This window comes from Sarcophilus harrisii, chromosome 2, assembly GCF_902635505.1.
Source record: "Sarcophilus harrisii chromosome 2, mSarHar1.11, whole genome shotgun sequence".
NCBI classification, from domain to species: domain Eukaryota; kingdom Metazoa; phylum Chordata; class Mammalia; order Dasyuromorphia; family Dasyuridae; genus Sarcophilus; species Sarcophilus harrisii.
This window is the reverse complement of record NC_045427.1, coordinates 479,026,311-479,043,811: the sequence shown is the minus strand read 5'-3', so window position 1 is coordinate 479,043,811 and position 17,501 is coordinate 479,026,311. Positions and strand designations below refer to the sequence as shown.

The following is a 17,501-nucleotide window of genomic DNA, read 5'->3' as shown; positions in this document are numbered from 1 at the left end:
AATAAATGAATGACTATAGCATTTATAGGGCCCAGACTAGATATCCATTTTTGATGGATCCTTTCTTTTTCCATGGGGAGATATCTGGAATCTAAATCAAAAAATCCAAGTTGGAGTTTAGACTTTATATGGCCTTGTGCAAACCACCTGAAAGCTCTGGACCTTGGTTTTCCCAATCTGTTAAGAGACTGTTCTGCCTCCAAGATAAGAAATTTGTGTAGTACATAATAACCACAGGGATAAGAAATATTTCCTGCCTTCAAAAAGGAGGGATGGAGAGGGAGAGAGACTGAGACAGAGAGAAAGAAAGACAGAGGAGGGAGAGGAAGTGGGAGAGAAAGAGACACACAAAGAGAGAGGCACACAGATGAGAGACAGAGAGACAGAGAGAGACAGAGACAGAGAGAGAGAGACAGAGAGAGATAGAGAGACAGACAGAGAGAGAGACAGAGAGAGAGAAAGAGACAGAGGAGGGAGAGGAAGTGGGAGAGAAAGAGACACACAAAGAGAGAGGCACACAGATGAGAGAGAGAGAGACAGAGAGACAGAGAGAGACAGAGACAGAGAGAGAGACAGAGAGAGACGAGAGAGAGAGACAGAGAGAGAGAAAGAGACAGAGGAGGGAGAGGAAGTGGGAGAGAAAGAGACACACAAAGAGAGAGGCACACAGATGAGAGACAGAGAGACAGAGAGAGACAGAGACAGAGAGGCAGAGAGAGAGAACGAGAGAGGGAGGAGGGAAGGAGCCAAAATTAGGAGCTCCCTAGCCTACACCGGCTCTGCGTTCTCACCCAAGTCCTGAGCTCATCTCTTCCCTCAATCTCATCCCCGGGTGGTGCTGGCCACCTTTATTTTTCGATCTACCTCTTGCCTTTTCGGCGGCCCTTTCCCCCTCCCGCGTCTCTTCCCTTGCCTCTCCTGATGCCGCTTCCCTCTCCTCCCTCCCTCCCGAGGTGTCCTCGGCGGCGGCTGTCAGAGATTCCCCCTCCCAGCATGCCGCGCGCTGTCAGCCTTATATATCTGGCTCGGAGCGGCTCGGCGGAGGACAGGCAGGGCAGCGGGCTGCGGGCATCGGGACCGGCCTGCCCCCTCCGCGGCCACAGCCAGCGCCCAGGTCAGTGCGCTCGCAGCCCCCTTTCCGCCGGGGCCGGAGAGCTCTCGCTAGCGGGCCCTGGCACGTTTGCTGGCATGGCCGGCTCCGGGCTGATGTGCACCTTTCTGCACGATCCTGGAGCTCGGCGTCTGCCTTGTGAGCCTTTGTGCGCGCCCGGGTGCGCAAAGCTCGGGGTTGGGGGGGGGAGGAAGGAGGGGGCACGCGCGCCTGCCTCGATGAGGCGCTCTCCGCGTGTCCGTGGGTCCGGTCTCTGTGTCTGCGGATCCTTCTGGTCCGTGTCCGTGTCTGCGTGTGCGCGGGTCCTTTCTCCGGGCTTGGCAGCCCCGTCTCTCCGGGCGGCTGCGGGTCCTCCTTGTGCGTCCTCCGGGAGGGCATATTTGTGTTTGTGTCTCTGCTCGTGTTTATGCTCCTGCTGCCCCCCCCTCTCCCATACAGTAGCTCCTTTGTGTCACCCTCCGCTCCCCCCTCCCAGTAACTGCCTGGCAGAGCGTGTGGGACTCCCCCTGCACCCAGCAGGTCCTCCGTGTGTCAGGGGCCTCTCCTAGTGCGCGCCTCCTGGGCCAGGCGTGCCCACACAGGCCCCTGACCCCCGGGCGTGGGAGCTCATGTCATGCGGGCTGTAGGGCCCGGTCCCTGCTGCTGGAAGGGCATGCACTAGGCCCAGAGCGGTGGATGGGGTGGGCGGGTTTGGAGCCCCGCGGCCCTCTTGATGCTGTGTTGATGCAGGTCCTTATATGTCTGGCAGAGGAGTTAGATTGAGGGATGTGTGAGTCCTAAGCAGGAAAATAGAAACCTGGAGACCAACAGTTGCAGGACTGGAAGAGTTGTTAGTCATTCCTCCCTGGAGCCAGGCTGCGCAAGGATCAGTACATTTTCCTAGGCCCTTACAAACATGTAAATGTGGGCCACCCACATCTTACAGAGGGCTGTGAGTGAATATTCTCAAGGCCAAACAGCTCTGGGCGTTCAAAAAACTTACCTGTGCCCTCGTGGAGGGAGTTGGAGGGGAGAGAGGGGACAGAGTGGGTCCTTAGCCTCCTACAGGAGCTGTCAGTCCTAACAACCACCTGGGAATGGGAGATGGGAAGTGGGAAGCTTCCTTATAGAAATGGGTTTCTTGATTTCCTTTCATCCTTGCTGACTCTAGTGAACCAATGGAATGCTCACCTAACTCCGGCTCTGGGGAGAGAGCAGAGAAAATGGTGGGTGAAGCTGAGGTGCACTGTCATGGGGAATCAGATCTTGGACAAGTCACAAACACTTTTTCTGAATTTACTCATTTGTGAAATGAAGGCACTGGGCAAGATCATCTTTAAAGTTCCCTTCATTTCTAACTTTTCATTATTCAGGTAACTTAGGACACTGAGGTTCTATAGTTCACTCTTTCCCTAGCTCTCAGGGCTTAGCTTTGGAGGCTGAGGGGCCCCTCTATTTGGAAGCCCTGAGTTTAGAGAAAGGTAGATTAGAGCCCTTCCTAGTGATTTAGCTCATAGCAAGGCCACATCTCTCTTTGCTATGGCAAAAAATGTGTTGAAGTAGGAATCACATGATTCCTGGCTCTGCCATTTCTATAAGCTCAGACTAACTTTCTAGTCTTTAGCTTCTTTATCAATAAAATGAGTAGACTGGACCCGATGACCTTAAAAGGTCTAAATCTATGTTCTCTTTTCTTTGCCTCTTCTGGGAGCCTTCTCAAGAGGAGCCTTCCCCAAGCCAAGTCTATACTTGTCACCCTCTGCAGTGCTTAGGAAAGCCCCAAGTCCTTAGTCCATTCTTAGATCAGGCTGCTGCCCTTATTAGGGCTGAGCTCTGCAACTGTAACCTAAACCCCTCCAGAACATTTAACTCACTTGCCCATCCCACCACACAGGTGCCCTATACTCTGAGTTATTTTGAGCTGAAGAAGCTTCAGGCTGCCAGAGGATTCAGCTGCCTTGGGGTAGGAGGGCTAAGGTATGATACTCCCCCAAGGGATTATGTTGCCAAGAACTGCCTGGACATTTTAGTTCTCATGCTTAATTTTAGAGCTAGATGGTATCTTAGATATTAGATAGTTTAATTCCTTCATTTTATGGATGGGGAAACTGAAGCTTAGAGAGTTGATGTTCCTGGCATAAGAGTAGGGAGATGAATATTCTTCAATTGGAGAGGAGGGGGAATCTCATGGGTGAAAAACATTAGTTTCCCCAGGTAAAGATATTGCTTATTTTATGGGGAATGATAAAGGTAATGATTGGTATGGGGGTGCATCCGTAGTATAAGAGAGGGTGTTCTGGTAGGCCTTAGAGAAGAGATAGCATGGCAAGAGGACCCTGGGGCTGTGAGGATGGCCTGAGGTAATTGTATTAGATGGCAGGGGACCACAATTGCCCAGGAGAGGAAGCTCCTTAGATGATGGTGTCCGGGGGCAGTGTCTCATTCATCTCATTTCATTTATGAATCTATACAATACCAGGAATTTGGAGTTCAGGCTGCTGCCCCTCCCTTTGTGTCCACTTCAAATAAAGATAGTTAGCCCTCATTTTCTGACTCTCATGCCCTGGCCTTGGGGAGTTAAGCATTGGGCCACCCACATTGCAAACATGTAGAGCCAGGGGACTGATAGGATTGTTTGCTTTGAGAGGTGGTGTGTTAGTGATGGTGATGAAACCCTTTAGGTATACTTCTGACGCTCCTCAGTTCCTCAGAAGGTCCCTGAGGCAGAGCAGATAGGCTCTCTCAATACCAAGCCTAATCTGTCTGTCCCAATTAGGGGATGAGGGTGGGAATCTGTCTTTCCTTGCCCTCTGCCTAGTGGGAAGTTAGCCACTGGCTTGGGGTTTGGGAGTAGACATTAAGAATTAGTTTTAAATTGTATTAAAGCCCTGGTCTTCTGGGAGGAGTTTGGCTTACTGGGGAGAAAGGAAGGGCTAGTTAAGAGGTATCAAGAAGAATAGGAACCTGGAGGTCAGCACCAATCATTCATGGGCCATCCGTTAATCAAAATTGGAGTTAGGGAAAGTTCAGGAAGGGGGATACTATATGCCATCAAGAAAGCCTGATTCTTCATTTGTTTTTGGTTAGAGGATGAGGAGGGATGGGTTGGGGAAAAGCGAAGAGTCTCTCTCCAGGGGAATCTTTCTCACCTTTTTCTTTTCTCTTACAGCCTGAAAAGTTCAGCAGGCCAAACTCAGCAGGATGGAAAGTAGGTGGCATTCCTCTGCTTGCCGTGTGGCTTTCCAGACTCAGTTTTTAAAGGGATTGGGCCAGATTGCTTCTAAAGTCTTTTGTAGAGCTAAACTTCGGTGCTAAATTTTTTTTCCTCTCTGTGGGCTTCTCAACCACTCTATTTAATCCTTCTCTTGAAAGTGATAGTCAGATCCATAGATTCAGGAAAAGGGGAAATGGTTTGATACAGTGGGAAGAATGAATAGGACTTGGGAAATGTAGATTTGGTTTCTGGCTACCAACTACCAACTGTGTGACCTTAGGGAAATCATCTTTCCTCTCTGAGCCTATAAAGTGTAGCTGTAAAGTGAAGGGGGTCATCTCTTTAAGAGTCTTTTAGCTCTTACTCTAATTGTCTGTGTGGTTACAAGAGGCACATTGAGGGAGGAATGGAATATCATGGGCTCCTGGAGCATAGAGAGGCCCATCGAACATCCCTTCTCTTGACCTTTCCTTCTCCCTTTGAGGTCCTTAGCTCTGGAGCAATGAATTCCTGTTGGTGGGGAAAGGAGAGAAGAGATAGGGTGCTTTCTTTGCTATGTGTCCCACAGGAGCAAAGCTAATTTTAGAATCTGTGATTAGGAGACCTCTCAGTATCTCCTGGGAACACAACTCCCCAGGGCCCACCCTCTCCAGGTGGTATTTATAGACTCTGTTCCTTCTGTGGCAATAGGCTGGGGAAGAGACACAGGGGTGAGAGACACAACACGATTCACTGAGAGAAAGACACTCAGAGATTTAGACAGAGAGGCCTGAAGTGCCTCCTCCCATCTCACTGGAGCGCATCCCTACCCACATGCCCTAGCAGGGCCACGTGCTTTACTGAGGAGGAGTTGGACTGCCCTAAACTCCTTCACTCTAGGATCTGGGCCTAGAACCTGCTGAGACTCTTAAAGGAGCCACAACTTTTTCCATTGCTGTTGTGTCTAGTTCCTCTTGAATGCAATCTTCATTTACAGAGCGTGTTCTGTAAATTAGCTCATGGATTTCCAGGAAGAATCCATCTTACTCTGTATCCCCAGGAACATCATCTCCATTATTCAGGGGAGTTCAGGAATAATGGGACAATCGTACTTTGAGCAAGTCTAAGGTCTTGTCTAAGGTCACACAGTAAGAAGAGGAGCTGGGATCTGAAGTTGGTTATTTTGAGTATGAATCTAATACTCTTTTACACTACACTTTACTGCCTCAGCTTCCCCAAATGTAGAATAGGAATTTTAGGGAGTTGGGGATATTTGTCAGGATAATGGATATGAAAAGACCCTAATCCTCAGTCTGTGTTATACAGATGAATATAAGGGATGTGAATTAATGGGTTCTTACATGGTATCTGCAGATGCAGAAATAATGCAACAATTATACTTTAAGCAAATCACTGAATTTCTCTGGGCCCCAAGAATCATGAATTACAGGGACTAGAAGGCACCTCAAAAAGGAGTTTTCCAATCCTCATATTCTATAGATGACGAAATTGAGGTTAAATGACTTGCCTTTCCTCCATCCACAGAAGTCACACAGTAAGAAGCAAAGTCAAGATCTGAAGTTGTCTATTTTGAGTATAAATTGAGTGTAAATCTCTGCCTCAGTTTCCCCAAATGCAGAATAGGAATTTTTAGGGAGTTGGGGAGATCTGTCAATATAATGGATTTGAAAACATCCTAATCCTCAGTCAGTGCTGTACAGATAAATATAAGGGATGTGAGCTGACGGGTTCTTACATTCCATCTTCGGTTAAGTGTCCAGAAAAAAATGAGGAAATCACTCTGTTGTGCTGGTACAGAAAATCTTGAGTCCTAGAGATTAGTCTGCCTACAAAGAAAATCAATTGCTTCTCTCCTTGATTACATTCAGCAGCCTCACTCTGTTGTCTTCATGACCCACCCTTCTGGCATCCCTAGGTGGGATTTGGAGTCCCAGAAAGGCGATGGGATTCCTCCTGTCACCTAGGGAAGAATAGGACACCAAAAGTCAGGAAAGCATTTTTCCCCCCACTGCAGGCCCGGCCCCTCCCCCAGGAGAAGAATTCTAGAATTTTAAAACCGGGAACTGCCTTTAGTGATCAGCTCTTCCCCCCATCACCCGGGCTGTGGGATACTCCGCCGCTGACCTGAGGGCTGGAAGTCCTCGGCGGCGCTGTGGCCTGAGAAGGGCCTTCAGTTCCCACTAAATCCTCTATTCCTTGAAGACTGTAGCTTTAATTCCTGTGTCCCTGCCCACCTCAGCACAGAGACCACATAGTTAGACTGGGCCTAGGGCCGAGGTCCTCACCACACCCCTCCATTCCCCAGCAACTGTTTCTATGGGAACATGTGTTGTGGCCTGCTAACATCTCCTTCCACCTCACCCTTGCCACAAACTGGGCAATACTGGGGGGGCTGAGACAGCTACAGGGAGGGGCTACAGGCCCAAACCCTGGCATAAGAACCTAGTGGGGGTTGGGGAGAAGAGGGATGGGCAGAGAAAAGGGCTGTAAGATTAAGGGAAGTACTGAGGAGACTGGAACAAAGATCGGGACATGGGGTCTTGTCTCTCTAATGAAAACACCAAAGTAGCTAACGTGGCTAAAGGTATCCCTGGGCCCTTCTCTGGGTGGCTGGTCGCCCTCACTCCCCAACCCCTCCGCTCTTCCCACTGGGCTTCTGCCTAACTGGTTTTCCTTTCCTCCATCCACAGAAAAATTGAAGAATAGCAAGATCATCTTTGTGGTGGGTGAGTTGGAGAGCTGTTGGGTTGGGAGGTTAGAGCTGTTTGGACATAGGCGGGGGTGGGGCTGCTTATGCTCCTACCTCACAATCCATCAAGGTTATGTGTCCACAAGGAGCCTGGGGGGGAAAGGGGGGCTGGTTAGTGTGGTCTTATGGACTCCTACTGGACTGTGAGTCCAGAGAACTAACCTTTCTTTTCTTTTTTTTTTTTTCTTTCTTTTTTTCTCTTTCTTTCTTTCTTTCTCTCTTTTTCTTTATTTCTTTTTTCTTTTTCTTTCTCTCTTTTCTTTTTTATTTTCTTTCTTTCTTTCCTTTTTGCTTTCTTTCTTTCTTTCTTTCTTTCTTTCTTTCTTTCTTTCTTTCTTTCTTTCTTTCTTCTTCCTCCTTTCTCTCTCTCCTTCACTTTATTTCTTTTTTCTTCTTACCTTCCTTCCTTTTCTTTCTTTCTCCCTTGCTTTTTATTTCTTCCATTCTTTCTTTTTTCTTTCTCCTTTTCTCCTCCCCTTCCTCTCCCTTCTTCTTTCTCCATTTTCTTTCTTTCTTTTCCTTCCTACCTTCCTTCTTGTCTTTCTTCCTTCTTTTTCTTTCTCTCTTCCTTTCTCTTTATTTCTTCCATTCTTTTTTCATGCTTCCTTTTCTTTCCTTCTTTTTTCTTCCTTCCTTCCTTTCCCTCTCTTCTTTTCTTCCTTCCTTCCTTCCTTCCTTTCTCTCTCTTCCTTCCTCCCTCTCTCTTCCTTCCTCCCTCCCTCTCTCCCTTCCTTCCTCCTTCCCTCGCTCCTTCCCTCCCTCCCTTCCTCCCTCCCTTCCTCCCTTCCTTCCTTCCTTCCTTCCTTCCTTCCTTCCTCCTTCCTCCTTCCTCCCTTCCTCCCTCCCTCCCTCCCTCCCTTCTTTCTTCCTTCCTTCCTTCCTTCCTTCCTTCCTTCCTTCCTTCCTTCCTTCCTTCCTTCCTTCCTTCCTTCCTTTTTTTTTTTTAAAGAGGCAGTCACGGTTAATTGACTTTCTCAGGGTCACAAAGCTAGTAAGTGTCTGAGGCAGAGAGAACTGAATTTCAGTCCTGGCTGTGCTATATGATATGTGACTTTGAGCAAGTCATTTGACCTCTGTAAACACGTGGATTAAAACATTTGCATTATCTTTCTCAGGATTATTGTGAGGAGAGCCCTTTGCAATTTGTCAAATGATACATAAATGTGAGTCAATAAACAGGTCAACAAGCATTAAAAGATCACTATGTGCCAGGCATTAATAAAAATTAATAAAAAATAAAATAAAAATTCTAGCCCAGGAGCTGCCATTTTCTATATGACTGCACAAGTCATTCATTTCTCCTCCGAGCTCCATTTTCTATACCTGTAAAATTAAGGGTTTTAACTATAACATTTCTAAAATCTCTCTCAGTTATGACATTCGGGGAGGGGTATTTCTGGTTCTTTTAGGGGGACCAGGCTCAGGGAAGGGGACCCAATGTGAGAAGATTGTTGAGAAGTATGGCTACACACATCTATCCACTGGAGATCTCTTGAGGGAAGAAGTCAGCTCTGGCTCTGAAAGGGGCAAGAAATTGTCAGAAATCATGGAGAAAGGAGAACTGGTACCCTTGGTAAGCAATGATTGTGGAGGATGAGGGGAGGAAGGGCACTGGTGCTATAAAACTACAACTGCAATATTTGGATAGCACTTACAACAAACTAGAATCTGGGCAAACTTTCTTAATTGAGTGTTTAGCATGTGCCTATATTCTAGGCACTTTGTGGAATTTGGGGTGGTGAGAAGAGTAATCATTGATTGCATATGAACATCCCCACTGGGAAGGAAAATGGGAAGTTCTGATTTTTCTCTTTATTTCTCTGTCCTGTAAGGTATAGGACAATCACTTAATTTCTATGAATATTGATTTTGTTCTCTATAAAATGGGGATAATACACCCTTTGCCCTTAGCACACTTATTATCAGAGTCAAATGAAATATAAAATGAAATATATTTCAGTGACTATGGTTTATTCCTGCAGCTATTACTCTCATCATTTCAGATCACAACTTAGCCACCCCTTTTCACCTTCTCACTTTCTCAGGTTCTTGTCCATGTTCACCTAGAAATGCTAGAGACCTTTCTTTTTTTGTGAGTGCCAATGAAGTACTCAGGCTGTTCATGTCATATTTGACTTTTGACACATGACTGGCCCATCTCCTTTTATGATTCTGCATTTCCTCACCAATACCCCTTATTACTCCTCTTCTGCAAAATCAGTCTGGTAAATATATGTCAGAAAGGCAGAATCTGTCACAAGATGTAAACTAAAAATATTTCCAGATTAATAGGATCCTCCAGTGCTTATAACTCAATTACTATAAGTTTTGAAAGTCTGAGTAACCTCTCACTTTTGCCTGATCTGGTGTGGAGGTAAAATAATAATACGATTTTAATGAATTTCCATGTAGAATTTTTGGTCAAAAAACAATAGAATATTTCTAGTTTCTGAGAGAAAGAGGTCATGTCTTCTTAATCCTTAGTTCATCTATACTTGGTACCTATGTCCTTATATAATAGAGAATAAACTCCTTGAGGGCAGGGATGGTTATTTTTTTTTTGTATATCTAATACCTAGAATATGGATTTATATGTAATATTGCTTTATAAGATGGCTGGCAAACTGAATTGAATAAATTTTAAACCATGAAGATGGTTAAAAAAAAAAAGAAAAAAAAGAAAATATATCTTATTTGTGCCTATTATCATTCCACTGATTTTCAGGTTACACTGGGCTTTGATTCTTCAGTGATTGTGGTGCTTTAAAGATTTCAATGATAGATCATACTTGGGAAAATACTTATGTTTTTTAATAAAGTTAGATTTTGGGATTGGGGAGCAGCTTGGGATCATTAAAAGTACTGCAGCAACCTCCCAAATGGCATCATGTCTGCTCTCTTGTTCCTTTTGATCTGGGCCCAACTTATTCTCCATCTATACAGCATCCCTGCCAAATCTGTGTTCTGATATACTAGCTAAATGAATGCTTGGTCTTCTAATTGCATATCATAGCTGTGATTTTTCAACCCTTTACTTTTTCAAATAAAATAATCAGGCATATTTCTTTTGAATCATCACTGATTGCATCAAGGGGACCCTGCATTGTTAAATTTAATATATTTCAGTATAGCAAACATTTCTTAAATAGCTACTTTTAAATAACACTGAGTTAGGTGCTAGGTATATAAAGACAAAGGTGAGACAATGCCTATCCTCAAACTATAATCTACTGAATGTTCTGGGAATGAAAAACTATTATATAAAGATAAACATTCCATAGACATGTCAGGGTGATATCTTTTTGGGATGTAGGTTGTCAAAATTTGTGATCTCATCTAGGTAGGGCACTCCCAATGTGATACAGGTCAGCAACTTTTCTGTAACATTGTCCTAGAGAGTAGCCAGGTGCACTGAGGAAGGTAAGTGATATAGTTGTGGTTACACAGCTAGTATTTGTGGTGGGCTTTGAATTGAGGGCTTTCATATTCCAAGGCTGGTCCTCCATCTACTACACCACAATGCCCCTCATGTTAGAGATTAATAATCAATGATAGACAACAAATGATATTACTGTTAATTATTATTATTATTACTGTCCCAATACCCTTAAGTAGGGGGGAATAAAGGGGTTAGGGTAAAACTGGGGAAAGCAAGAGGAAAGAGGAAAGAAGAGGTAGGACAATCAATGATTCTTACAATTCCTGCTTTACTGTTTGCTTCTGAAGATTAATCTATCAATAGCTCTTGTGTGAGCCTACACTTAGAGTATGTCTGGTGCTGTGCTGGAAGAAGAAGAAGAAGTAGTAGTTTGTGACTTAGTTGGGGAGTAGGCAGAAGCCCAAACTAGATAGCAGTAAATATCTTTGCATTTCAGAGGATATAGGGCTAGGTGTGACCCATAGTAACTTTCCTGAGCTGGGTATAGTAGAGCCTGAATTGGGGCTTCAGGAGGACTTCAGAGAAGTAGAAAAAAGAGACTAGGAAATGGGGCCAGCATATCTGAGAAGAGGCTAAAGGAATCTTTAATAAGACTCATCTTCCTGAGTTCAAGTCCAGCCTCAAGACACTCACTAGCTATGTGACCCTGGGCAAGTCACTTAATCCTGCTTGCCTCAATTTCCTCATCTATACAATGAGCTGGAGAAGGAAATGGCAAACCCTTCTAATATCTTTGCCAAGAAAACCTCAAGTGGGGTCACAAGGAGCTGGACATGACTGAACAACTATTATCATGTTATCTTTTCTCCCTGTCAATTCCCTCCTCTTCTCCCCTCTCTACCATTCTCTCCCAGGATACGGTACTGGATATGCTCCGAGATGCCATGGTTGCCAAGGTTGAGACATCCAAGGGCTTCTTGATAGATGGTTACCCTCGGGAAGTGAAACAGGGAGAAGAATTTGAAAAGAAGGTAAGCTGGGTTTGGTTGCTGTCTAGCCTGCTGCTGATGCTTGACATGTGGGGTTCGGTGTGCGAGAGGGAAGCGTGCTGAGGTGACTGAGGGGCTCATGACACCCTTGCCTCCCGGTTGGTAAGACTCAGAAGATTCTCCTCTTATTTAGCATGATTAGACAGGGGAGGAGCCTGGCTGCTCCAACCAGGAGGACATTCCTGATGCTAATTGTATTTCCTTTTCCATAGTATCATTGTCATAACCTGAAAGTGGCCACAAGTCAGTGGACCAATCTGCATGATAAAAAACGAGGGATCCCCCCAAAAAAGTCTCTCTCTTTCTGTTAGGTGGCACAGTGGATGATGGAACACTTGACCTATATAGTCCACAAAGATCTGAGTTTGAGTCTGGCTTCAAATTAACACTATCTGTGTGGTCTTGAGCAAAAAAAAAAAAAATGATTTGACAGATGCCTGCTTGACTCAGTTTCCTTGTTTGTAAATTGGGGGTGGGGCAGCTAGTTGACACAGTGGATAGAGCAACAGTCCTGGAGTCAAGAGTTCAAATTTATTCTCAGACACTTACTAGCTGTGTGACCCAGGCAAATCATTACCCAAATCAAATTCCATTGCCTTTTAAAAAAAAGTAACATGGAGATAATAATAATGCCTATTTCTCAGGGTTATCATGAGGGTAAAACAAGAAAATATTTCTAAAGTGTTTTGTAAACCTTAAATCTTTATATAAATGCTACCCATAATACTACCCCATAGTCACCAGCTAAGTACTTGGGCTGGGTTTAGCTTAAAACATTACTCATTTGAAGCCCTCTCATCAGAGATTTTGTCTGTATTTTGTGAAATACATAGACTATTTAAATGTTGTTTTAAATGTGCCCTTGTAGTAGCATGTAATGTATTGAGAGCTGATTTCAGAGGCAAGAAAACAGGATTTGAAATCCCACCTTCAGCCCTGGACTCTTAATCTCCCAGAAACCCTAAACAAATTTTCTAAAGAATAAAACACTACTAATCTGCCTTGGAGTTTCTTCAGTAGGAATTCCTTGTAGTATTGAAATCACAAGTTTTAGGGACCAAAATTAAATCTCCCAATAGATTTATGATAAACTTTCTGAGGGCAGGAACTGTTTCCATTTCTGCTTCTATACCCAAACTGTGCCTAACATGATGCTTTTGAACATAGTTGGTTTTTTAAAATAAGTATTGAATTGAATGGAAACTGGACATTCTCCATTTCTGTCTCAAGTGGTTTTTCCTCCTCTAGACACAAGAGGGTACTGTGGTCACTTAGATTTTCTCCTTGGAGAAAACCCGGAGAGAGTTTTGGTGACTTCATCTCAAGAAGGGGAGGGCCTTGCACATCCCACACAAACAGTCCCATCTAAACAGTCTAAAGCTGCTGGGCTTTGCTTCCAGTACCCCACGTTTTTATTGGACTCTCCTTATTTATTAGACTTTATTGGATTCCCAGAGCAATGATTCCTCTCTACATAGCCTCGTAGACAATTCTTGCCTTGATTATTCTGTGAAAGCTTTCCAATCTTTAATTGTATTGTTTCTTTACCAGCTGAGAACCTGAGAACTTTGTATCACATACATGCAGTTCAACATAATATATCATTTGAGTGTCTGGATGCTGGAACCTATGGCCTTGAATACACTATTGAAGAGAATGACAAGCAATACAATCTTGTAGCCAATTCAATTCAATATAATAATTCACTTATTAAAGATTCATTTATATGCCACATACTGTACCGGTTGTTAGAAATACACATTTAAAAAATGAAGAAGAACTGCCTTCAAGGAGTTCATACTCTAATGTGTCAAGATTACACTCCATAAAAGGCAGGCAAATTATCGAAGTGTTGATAGGGTTGTGAATTGGTACATCCTTCCTGGAAAGCAATTCAGAACTATGTCCTAAAAGTTATGAAACAGTGCCATTTGATCTAGCAATACAATTATTAGATCTATATCTCTAGGAGATAAACACAGAGTGAAAGAACCCATGTACAAAAATTTTTTTAAAATTTATTTTTATAGACACTTCATTCTCCCACTACCCACTTACCCACTAAACAATTTCTTTTTTATTGTTTTCTTCTTTTTCTGGTTATACATGTACATTAATTTTTAAAATACATATTTCTTTGTGAATCATATTGGGAAAGAAAAATCATACCAAAAGGGAAAAGCCATGAGAGAAAAAAAAAAAAAAGAAGAAAAAAGGGAAAGAAAGGTGAATATGGCATGTGTTGATATACATTCATTCCAAAAATATTTATGACAGCTCACTATGTGGCAGCAAAAAACTGGAAACTGAGCAATGGCTAAAAGAATTATGATACATGAATGTAATAGAATACTACTGTGCTGTAAATAATGAGGAAAGACGACCTTCCAGGGAAGACTTGTAAGGACTGAAGCAGAGTAAAGTAAGCAGGGCAGTTAGATGATGCAATGGATAGGGCACCAGCCTTTGGAGTTAAGATGACTTGAGTTCAAATCTAGCCTCAGACACTTAACAGTTGGTACCTGTGGGACCTTGGAGAAGTCCCTTAACACCCCTAATTGACTCACCAAGGAAAAAAATGTAAGCAGAATTGGGAGGACAATTTAGACTATGACATCAGTATTGTAAAAGTGAAGCAAAATTGCATTTAGTTTTCTTTCTCATTTTTTTCTTTTTTGATCTGATTTTTCTTGTGGAAATATGTGTAGAAGAATTGTACATGTTTGACATATATTGAATTACTTGCCATCTAGGCAAGTAGGGGATCTCTCTAGGGGAGAGAGTGGGGGAGTGGGGGAAAAGGGATGGAAAAAAAAATTTGGAACACAAGGTTTTGCAAGGGTGAATGTTGAAAACTATACAAGTGTTTTGAAAATAAAAGGCTTTATTAAAAAGAACAAATAGCTCAAATATATATATATATATATATATATATATATATATATATATTTTTTTTTTTTTACCAATATTCTCTTTTTTTTATTATTTAATAGCCTTTTATTTACAGGATATATGCATGGGTAACTTTACAGCATTAACAATTGCCAAACCTCTTGTTCCAATTTTTCACCTCTTACCCCCCCACCCCCTCCCCTAGATGGCAGGATGACCAGTAGATGTTAAATATATTAAAATATAAATTAGATACACAATAAGTATACATGACCAAAACGTTATTTTGCTGTACAAAAAGAATCAGACTCTGAAATATTGTACAATTCAGCTCAATGATATTAATGCCATACGAAAAAGGAGAGGGGCATCTAGGTGGCACAGCGGATAGAGCACCAGCTTGAAGTCAGGAGGACTTGAGTTCAAATTTGACCTCAGACACTTAATACTTCCTGTGTGACCCTGGGCAAGTAAGTCACTTAACCTCAATTGCCTTAGCAAAAAAAAGAAAAGGAAAGGAAAAAAAGGGAAAAAGGAGAAATCTATGATATACTATTTATAACAAGTTGGATGATTTTTCTACCTCACCATTGGATGGTCTCATTGCAACTTCTTTATCTAATTCTTGACTTTATATAACTTGCATCTAGTACAATATCTGGTAGTAGTAGACACCATTATAGGTATCGATAAATGCATGTAGACTGACAAAAAAATGAAAAAAAAAAGTCATCAACCATGATTTTAGAGCAGCAAGGATAAAGAATGCTACCCACTTTCTGACAGAGGTGATGAATTTATATGTAGAATTTTTTTTTTTTTTGGTGAGACAGTTGGGATTAAGTGACTTGTCCAAAGTCACACAGTAAGTAAGCATTAAGTATCTTAAGACTGAACTTGATGAACTCAGGGCCTCTGGACTCCAGGGCTGGTACTACTCTATGAACTCAGGTTTTGTTTACTTTTGGACTTTAGACCCAAGGTTCTTTTCACCTTGTCTCTCACCTACCTCATAAAAAAATTAAATCCTGTCCCATCATGAGCCTAATCACGGGTTTATGGAATGAAACTGGAGATTTTGGAATCAGAATACTTGGCAATGAACCTCAGCTCTGCTGTTAGCCTTGGTGAAGGCTTCTGATCCCTGAACTTCAGTTTCTCAGTTTGTAAAATGAGGAGAGTTGGAACCAGGTGATCTCAAAAATCCCTAGCTCTAGGTGATCCGATTCTGTTATAGACACAAATACCAAACATTACAAGGCCAATGCTCTGGGACTAAAGATGTGGAAGTTCAGAGTGGTTTGAGTGATTGATTACGTCACCAGCAAGTCGGTATAATTAGGATTGGAACTCAGAGCTTCTCTGTCCTGATTCCCTATCCTTTTTCTTGTCTCCCTAGATTGGCACCCCTACACTGCTGCTCCACATAGATGCTGCCGCTGAAACCATGACGGAAAGGTTGCTGAAACGAGGGGAGAGCAGTGGCCGTGTAGATGATAACGAAGAGACCATCAAGAAACGTCTGGAAACGTACTACAGTGCCACAGAGCCAGTCATCAAATTTTATGAGGGTCGGGGTATTGTCCGCAAGGTAAAGGGGCTGGGAATGTCAGAGAGGGCAAGTGGGAAGGCTGGCAGAATCCTCCCTGATTTATATGTTCGGGGGCCTCAGAAGCATCCTTGGTGGATTTGGAGACACTGAGCCCAGATTCAGAGAAGATAAGAGGAGGAAGGCAAAGCCAGGGCCCTAGAAAAGGAAGGAGTGGGGAGGAGAAGAGCTGGTTCTTGGACCCTGTAGATACAGGAGATGAATTCCTTCAGGAAGGCCTACAGGACTACAGCTAGATGGTCACCTTAGAGGTCACCTAATCTAACCCTCCTTCATTTTACAATTGGGAAAACTGAGACATATAATTGACTCAGGGTCAGTTAGTTAAGTAAGGAGCAGAGCCAGGGTTCAGGGCTGGGTCTCTTGACTGCAGGCCCTGAAAGCTACTTTCCATTTTATCCTGTTGCCTCTCTAGGTTTCATTTTGTGAGCTCTTCCACACAAGTCTTCAAAACCTCAAGTTTAAAAGATTGTTTAGTCCCTTCCCCTGACTCTGTCCCTTCCCCATCTTCCTTCCATAGACTTCTCTCACACAAACAAAAGTTTTTCTAATATCAAACCTAAATCCCTCTTGTCTCCCATCCCAGGTATGGGGGAGGGATATGGACAGATGAATTAACCTTGTCTCAGAGAAGTCCTTCAAGTCCACAAGTTCTACCCATCTTGGTTTTCCAGGTCAGTCTAATGACCTTTGTGTCTTCCCACAGATCAATGCAGAAGGCTCAGTGGACAGTGTCTTTGAAGAAGTCTGTACCCATCTGGATGCCCTGAACTAATGGGGTTTGAAAAATCCTGTCATCTCCCCTATTTCAGAGAAACTCATCTCTCCCACTCCTCCAACCCCAAGGCAGGAGCCGATGCCCCTCCTGCTTGCCCTTCCTAGCTCCTCCCCCACCTAGCTCTGAGCTCCGTGCTCAGACAGAGGAAGTGGCTTTATCCTGTTTTCATGGACGCAACTTCACTAAAGGAATCTCCAAGGACATTCGGGTTTTGGTTCTTTGATTCAAAGTAAAGTTCACTGACAATATACCAACATTCCCCAGCTACAGCATGAGCTTTTCGCCTTTCCCTTTGGCCAGGGACAAGAATTTGGTCTTCCTGATCCTCCCTTCTTCCCCCTCCCCCCCCCCAGCCTTATAGGTAGGACTATGGAGTGGTGAATGGATGGGTAGATATTGGGCTGCTTTACTCCCCAGCCCATTTGGGAAGACCCAAGGCCGCCACCTCTCATTTGTCAGCATCATTTCCCCTGAATGCCTACTGTTAACATTTTTTCACCACCTTACGGAGTTAAGGAGTGGGGAATGGGTTCTGTCTCTACCAACATCTAGGTTGTATGACCTTGAGTAAATAATTTGCCATAGGTTTCCCGGTCTGTGAAATGAGGGGATGGGATTTGGATGATTGTTGAAGGTCCCCAACAGCTCTGAAATTCTGTGACTTGGGGCACAAAGCCCAGGGATACCACTCTTTTTCCTTATCAGAGAGGCAGTGGCAGTGGGTATGATGCTGGATAGAGT

General features: G+C 43.6%; 1 protein-coding gene and 1 long non-coding RNA gene across 4 annotated transcripts; one reads left to right on the top strand and one right to left on the bottom strand.

Moving 5' to 3' along the window:
• Window positions 1-951: 951 nt before the first annotated feature.
• On the top strand, window positions 952-17,029 carry AK1 (adenylate kinase 1). 3 transcript variants are annotated; one of them, XM_031954694.1, is made up of 8 exons: window positions 1,048-1,114; window positions 2,985-3,067; window positions 4,260-4,298; window positions 6,995-7,030; window positions 8,463-8,626; window positions 11,347-11,463; window positions 15,773-15,964; window positions 16,689-17,016. In XM_031954694.1, exons 3-8 carry the CDS (start codon window positions 4,292-4,294, stop codon window positions 16,755-16,757), a joined length of 585 nt encoding a protein of 194 aa, XP_031810554.1. In that variant the 5' UTR covers window positions 1,048-1,114; window positions 2,985-3,067; window positions 4,260-4,291; the 3' UTR covers window positions 16,758-17,016. The 3 variants fall into 3 exon arrangements, with proteins under 3 accessions (XP_023350038.1, XP_031810554.1, XP_003757362.1); XM_023494270.2 differs by lacking the exon at window positions 2,985-3,067 and having other exon boundaries at window positions 952-1,114; window positions 16,689-17,029; XM_003757314.4 differs by lacking the exons at window positions 1,048-1,114; window positions 2,985-3,067; window positions 4,260-4,298 and adding an exon at window positions 6,592-6,888.
• On the bottom strand, window positions 5,691-6,618 carry LOC100920944. Its single transcript, XR_001121436.3, has 2 exons — window positions 6,429-6,618; window positions 5,691-6,264 (listed from the first exon to the last, which is right to left on the bottom strand). It is a non-coding gene; the product is annotated as an uncharacterized LOC100920944 (long non-coding RNA).
• Window positions 17,030-17,501: the final 472 nt, after the last annotated feature.